General features: G+C 31.1%; 1 protein-coding gene across 2 annotated transcripts; it reads left to right on the top strand.

Annotated features, from left to right (window-relative positions):
* Positions 1-1,950: 1,950 nt before the first annotated feature.
* LOC105116412 (uncharacterized) lies at positions 1,951-5,538 on the top strand. 2 transcript variants are annotated; one of them, XM_011013766.1, is made up of 10 exons: positions 1,951-2,095; positions 2,245-2,467; positions 2,565-2,725; positions 2,817-2,962; positions 3,360-3,422; positions 3,511-3,615; positions 4,181-4,345; positions 4,462-4,568; positions 4,998-5,164; positions 5,254-5,538. In XM_011013766.1, the coding sequence occupies exons 1-10, from the start codon at positions 1,996-1,998 to the stop codon at positions 5,517-5,519; spliced, it is 1,503 nt and encodes a 500-aa protein (XP_011012068.1). In that variant the 5' UTR covers positions 1,951-1,995; the 3' UTR covers positions 5,520-5,538. The 2 variants fall into 2 exon arrangements, with proteins under 2 accessions (XP_011012068.1, XP_011012069.1); XM_011013767.1 differs by having other exon boundaries at positions 1,952-2,095; positions 3,511-3,603; positions 4,184-4,345.
* The last annotated feature ends 1,266 nt before the right edge of the window (positions 5,539-6,804 follow it).

Below are 6,804 nucleotides of genomic sequence, written 5' to 3'. Positions count from 1 at the left end.
ATCAAATCATATTTTAACAAATTGTTTGAGTTTATCTTTAGGCTCACAAAATTAATCTAGTTATGCCAAGAAACTCTCAAATAATTTAATTTAAAGTAAAAATTAAATAAAAACTCAAATCAAATGATTTTAAAGTTAATCTATTGCAATAAGTTTTTAATAAAAATGCTTTTTTATATGGCTTGCATGTTCCTTTTTCTTCATGTTTAAAATAAAAATTTGGTCAGCGTGAAACAATTTTCTATCATGTTTAGAGATGATGAGGAAATGTTTCAGCGTTGTGATTTTTTTTGGAATTGAAAATTAATTTAGATACAATGATTATGATTTTTCTTGTCATTGGAAACATGATGACAACAACTGGACATTTTGTTTATTTGTTTTTCGATCTTGCTCGCGACGTGGACCGCCCAAGTAGTAATAGGTAATAAAAAACATTAAGTGAATTTCTTGCATCATTAAAAAGATTTTTAATCTTTTTCCGGATTTAATTATAAATTATAGCTTCATCACTACAGTGTGATGATCAAGTTGAATTCATATTTCTTTTATAACATGATTATCATTTTGATTTAATATAAATTATTGAACTCAAATCAAATGATCATAATTTAGTATATTTATAAAAATAAAAATAATTTTATAATTGGTTATTTTTATTATTGAATAATGAAATAAAAAATAACTTATAAAAAAATCATTAAATAATTTTATAATTAGTTATTTTTATTATTGAATAATTAAATAAAAAATAACTTATAAAAAAACCATTAAATCTATTAGAGTTTATGAACCAAGTCACAAGCTTAAGAGGTTAGTTAAGGTTGATTGTTAATTTTGCTTTCTAATTTATTTAAATTTGCTTGATATAAAGTATCATGGTTTTGAGAAAATATCTTGATATTGAATTGATATTTTGTTATTATATAATTAAATTAAAAAATAATTTTAAATTTTTTATTAAACTCAATGAAGTCCATGACACAGATTGCATGTTTAGTAACTCAAACTATAAAAATGAGTTAATCCAATATATCAATATTTCAACCTTAATTTTTTTTAAAAAGTTAAATTATAATTTAATTTAACTGATTATTTATGTTTATTTTTAAATTCAACAAGTTAATTTAATCATGCTATAATCATGAACTCATAATTTAATTTGAAAATTATAATAGGTAAAAGTCCGAGTTGAATGGTTTTAAGATTTAGAGAGTTTTTAATGGAAATGTCCAAAATTTCTTGATGACTTGTATGCTATTTTTTTTTCATGTTCAGAATAAAAAATTAATTTAAATATAATTTTTTTTCTTCATATTATTTTTTACTATTATGATATTTTAGAATTGAAAATTAATTTAAATATAATGATTATAATTTTTTTTATTATTAAAAATATGATGGTAATAATTAAACTTTCTTTTTTTACCAGTATAATTCACGGTGCAGTGTGGACTACCCATGAAGTAATACTTAATAAAAAACAATGAGTGAATTTCTTCCATTAATAAAAAGATTTTTAATTTTTTTCTGGCTTTCATTATAAATTCTAAGCTTCACCACTTTAGTCTAATCATCAAATTGAATTTATATTACATGATTATTATTTTGATTTAATTTAAATCATTAAATTCAAATTAAATGATCATAATTTATTGAATCTATAAAAATAAAAATAATTTTATTTTTTATCATTTTAGTTTTCTTATCTAATTTAAGTTGTTGAATAAACGATATGATTTGAAACACATGCGGTTATATTTTCTTAAAGACATGAAAGAATCCCCAAATCCAATGAAATTAATCTCTTACCAAAACTATTATACCAATATTAGCCCGAATCCCCAAGCCCATGTAGAATTCGGGTTTTGTCGGAAAGCCCAACACTGTAACCGACCAGTCTCTCACAGAATGTTAAATAACTGAAATAGCGAAAACACCCTCCTCACTGCTTTCTATTTTCCTGGCGCCTTTTCTCCGCAGAAGAAAGAAACCATGGACACTGCAAAACCCTACCTTTCCATTCTCTACCTTCTCCTCCTTTTCACTTTTTCAATATATTCCTCATCTGCCCTTCCACATCAAATCTCCTTAGGTGCTCTCCTCTGCTTGATTCTTCTTCTTTTCTATTTTTATTGAATCACAAAGAATTTTATATCTAGTGTTTCATTATTTAGTGAAAATCGGGTCCTGTTTGGTTAGTGTAATTAACAGCATTTTGGTTAATGATTTTGGGTTTCGCAGTTGTTGGTGAGGGCAGTAGTAGTAAAGTGCAAATTTCTCCAAGCTTGGAAGTTGTGAACTCTCCGGGGACAAGGTCGGGGACTAGGGTGCTTTGCAAAAGAGTTGATGTCCATGGGTTTCCGAGGCTTAAAAATTTGAACAAGTTTTTTCATTCTTTGATGCTCAAAATTTCACCTTCTAATTCCACTCTTCGCAGACCCAATGTTGAGGTTTGTTTTCATAGGTGAGTTTTTTCGTCTTTGTTCGCAAATAGCAATGCTTTTGACTGATTTTACTATGGCAATGTTGAGTTGATAGCCACCACTTCATTTTCTTTGCAGGAATGCATCTCGTGCTATAGGGATGTGTCCGCAGGGCGAGTGGGAGAATGTTGATAAGGGTGGTTCATGGGTTCGAGCCATGTCAGCTTATGGCCACAAGTTCTTAGATATAAGGGTGACTGGTTCATCCTCGGACCCCCTTGAACTGTCAATTGAAGAAGGTTTCTTTTTCCATCTCGATTGTAAAGTGTCAAGTTTTTTGTGCTAAGCAAATTGTTTTTTTTTTTTTAACCCTGTTCTATTGTTCTGCAGTGTTTTTCTTGTATCGTGTGATATTCTTAATCCTGGGAGTTGTTATGCTAAGCATCGCATCCTCTTTAAGCAAGTCTTTGGTATTTTACTACAGCAGTGCCATGGCAATTGGAATCATCCTTGTAATACTCGTGGTCCTTTTTCAGGTAATGTATTTTTCCTGCCTTCATTCTTGGATTTGTGAAGTACGATTGTACCAGTTAGCCATCCTTTTTTCTTGTTTTTCTTAGAATTTGTTGACCGTTCCAATAAATGCTTGGAGTCGAAATCATGTTACTTGACTTCTAACAGATATAATTAGTCAATACTTACTTTTTTTGCCTTTATATGCATTTCTTTGTGTTATTTGCCTCTTCTTCTCTTTGGTTCAAATCGTTATCCTGATTAAAGTGCACTCAAAATGAATTGGACTAAAAAGTGTGAGAAGTTCCAATTGGATCTCTTCTACCACATGATTTTCAGTATGGTTTTCTGAGTTCTGTGAGCCTGTTCTTCACATCATTGGTATCAGGTTATTAGTGAAAGAATTGAATTTTTTGACAGGGAATGAAGCTTCTGCCGACAGGTCGAAAGAGCTCGCTTGCAATTTTTATATACTCATCTCTTGTGTGTATCAACTTTCTCATCTCACTTTCAGATTTTTATTCACCATCAAAAGAAGGTTCATTTTTATTTTATCATCATTTTTGTTCAGGTTGGCTTGGGAACTTTTCTACTTCGCTACTTGCCAGGATTGTTGCATTCAATACTCATGGAGATGGGGATAAGCGAAGACATGTATTATCCTGTATGTAAGTTACAGGATATTGGGCTTGCTTCTCTGTTCTAGAGAAGATTCTGGTTTTATGTTTCATTTTTGTACTAGTTAACATTTAGGTGTGTGCATTTTTACTAGCAAGTCTGAAGCTGTAAAATTTGATACACAAAAAGCAGTTCTTCTCTGGATGCAGATAGTAATGGTGTAATTTTTTTTTTTGAAAAAAACATCTCTAGTAATCTATGCCTGCTTCAGATGAGTGCCTGTTAAGCCAATGTTGTATTAATAAATGTTATGTTTTGTATATTTATCAGGCAAGGTTCACCTTGTCATTGCATTAAGTAGTTGAGAAAGATTCTAACATAGTTTAGTCATTTTTGCTCTCTATGATCTGGACTAGGCTATTGGAGTATGTGCTGTACAATAGCGCTGCTGTTCTTTTATCATGTAATGTGGATCTTTTTCTGGTTAACATCCGGGAAAGTTGATGCCATTAATCACGGTCCTTCTTTTTAAAATTTGGTGGATACTTTATATCGGCTGATGATTAGTACTTAGTGAAGTGTAGCCTACCAAGCAGCTAAACAAGTCTTGCTTTATGAAACTGCAGTTGGTGATTTTTCTGCTGGCTTTTATTGCTTTGACTGGAGCATGGATGGGTTTCTGGGCTGTCCGCAGTTTCGTCTTGACAGAAGATGGATCCATTGATATAAGCACATCTCATTTTGTTGCCTGGTCCATTCGTGTCTTGGCTGTTGTGTTAATTATTCAGGTACCTCTACATAGAAGATTTCAAGTTTTCATGTATGATGAAAGATCAATCTTTTGTCCATACATACACCTACGATATGAAGGTTTCTTACAGATTTGATTATTGTCATGTTTTAGAGTTCTCTTGATCCCTTGCTGGCAGCAGAAGCTTTAATATCTGGAATAATTGTCTCGTCAATATTAAGGACAATTTTTAGATGGAGATTCCTGCGTCAAATGTACAAGTAAGTATTCCTTTTCCATTTTGGAATCCGGTCATGTTTTCTGTTACCAAGATAGATCTGCTTCCAACAGGTTACGAGATAATGTCCATTAGAATTTTCTCTTTACTCGTGTATTTGGAAGAAAAGTTTGGCCCAAGAGTAAATGATGAGGAACATGAAAGTATTGTGTTCTTGGCCATAAGGAAGAGATTCTTCTTATTTATGGTCATTGTGAAGATAGTTTTTATCTGCAAGGCATTCATCCACTTGCCCTGTTTTCGAACCATGAAGTTTTGATATTATATATTTGATACTTTCTGCTGTATCTTTCTTGATGTTTCATTATGATCCTGTGTATCCATTACAACTTTCTGATATCCATGCCTTGGATGAAAAAATCCATTGCCTGTATTTTGCAACTGCAGTGACATCTTTGGAATAAATCTGCAGGAAGTTGTTTAAATTAGCGAGAAACATAAATAGAGAATCACTTGTTCCTGATCTATCACCGTTTGGAGTTTCTCGTGATAAATACACGGTTGAGAGGCCTGAAGGCTCAAAGTTCCTTTCTCCTCGGCCCAGACAATTCAACCTGGCTTCATGCAATTCTATGAAAGGTTTGCCTGTTGGCTTTAATCTGTTTTAAACAATACAAGCTGTCCAACAGAGATGCTCTTATACATATACCGTCTTGTCATTCCTCCAGGTTCAAGCAGGGCATCACGTCATCAACTGTCAGATTCAGATGTCTACCCATCTACCTTCCATACCACTCCTGAGAGGAGGAAATTTTCAAAAGATTCATGGGAAAATTTTACCAGAGAGTCCACGCAAAAAGCTGTTAAAGAACTTGTTTCTTCCCCCGATTTCAGCAAATGGGCAGCTGCTAATGCAGAAAGAATCACTGTGACCCCAAACTCCACCACCAGTACTTCAAGGCAGCAGCGTCGCAAGTGGTTCCTTTGGTCTTGATGCTGCAAAATTTGGATTTTTTTTTTTTTTATAAAAAACCCCCACAATGAGCTTCAAAATGTTGACATCCCAAAATGCGGGAGTTGCTCCAATTCTTGTAAATCGATAAGGTAAACTTGTATTCATGGATTGTAACCAAATCTGGCAAGGGCAGAGTAGTTAGATTGTAAGAGTTGTTTCACTTAAAAGACTCCATTGAGGTTTCTCCTGTTTTTGAAGTAAATTCCTTGTACACGAATAGACGATAATAATGATAAATATGACAAGAAAACTTTTTGTGGTATGGTTTGGAAATAAATAATAAAAAAAAATGTCTATTTTATATTTAGAAGAAACACTCTTATAAGTGTTAAATGTAAGGCTTTTTTGGTAGTCAATTAGGTGAAAATAATGGCATATGAGCTCTTTTAACGAGTTTTTAAATATTATTATAAGAATATTTATACAATTAAAAGATGAGCTTGATATTTAATATATAATGAGATTAATTTATTAGTTATTTAATTTCATTTAAAATATAATTGTTTCATAAGCCGGTCATAATATCTATATATATATAAACAGTGTTTTCTCACGTATTTATCTATTTGTTTCCATGTTAACCTGTTTCTTTAGTTGCTTGGTAGGCAGTCAGACGCCTATCGTGGAGCAGTTAATTATCTAGGGATGTGTGTAGTATAGCACTCCCATCTAGATAACTCTGGCAGGTAACTTGCATGCCGTGATTGTCGACTGGTATAGAGATACGAGTATTTTGAGTGTCTGTGGCGAAGAAAAGTCTACCTTCATCCAGTATAAATCTACGATACATGATGCCTTTCCTTTCCTTCGTTCATGTTCATGGGGTTTAGCCACTAGTTAATAGAGTTTATTTGAAGGTATTTTTTATTATTAATTTTTCTTTTGTTTTACAATAATATTGAATGGGTGTTCGATTTAAATTTAGATTTAAAAACTATTTTTTATTTTAAATTCAGATTAACATGAAAAGTTTGTATAAGATCAGATACTTAAAGAAAAATATAGAAAAAAATCACGTTTAAGTTATTTTGAGTTATTTTTGTTTAAATTTATTTTTTGTAGTTATTTTAAATTGAATAGTTGATCCTTCTAATTTATAACCTAAATCTTCACTATCGATTTTAAAATATGATAAATAAAATCTATTTATTTGTGTATTTTAAAAATATATTTTAAAAATATTTTAATGTATTAATATTAAAAATAATTTTTAATAAATAAAAAATATTATTTTAATATATTTTAAAAATAATTATTATCACAG

The sequence above is a fragment of the Populus euphratica genome, unplaced genomic scaffold (genome assembly GCF_000495115.2).
Source record: "Populus euphratica unplaced genomic scaffold, PopEup_1.0 scaffold938.1, whole genome shotgun sequence".
NCBI classification, from domain to species: Eukaryota; Viridiplantae; Streptophyta; class Magnoliopsida; order Malpighiales; family Salicaceae; genus Populus; species Populus euphratica.
Note: the sequence above shows the minus strand (reverse complement) of the source record. Positions and strands in the feature narration are given on the sequence as shown.

Bases quoted from the DNA above. Each gene is read 5' to 3' on its own strand.
- LOC105116412 (XM_011013766.1), top strand. From the start codon at position 1,996: ATGGACACTGCAAAACCCTACCTTTCCATTCTCTACCTTCTCCTCCTT. The intron at 2,726-2,816 runs GTTTCTTTTTCC...ATTGTTCTGCAG, and splicing joins TGAACTGTCAATTGAAGAAG to TGTTTTTCTTGTATCGTGTG. The intron at 2,963-3,359 runs GTAATGTATTTT...ATTTTTTGACAG, and splicing joins TACTCGTGGTCCTTTTTCAG to GGAATGAAGCTTCTGCCGAC.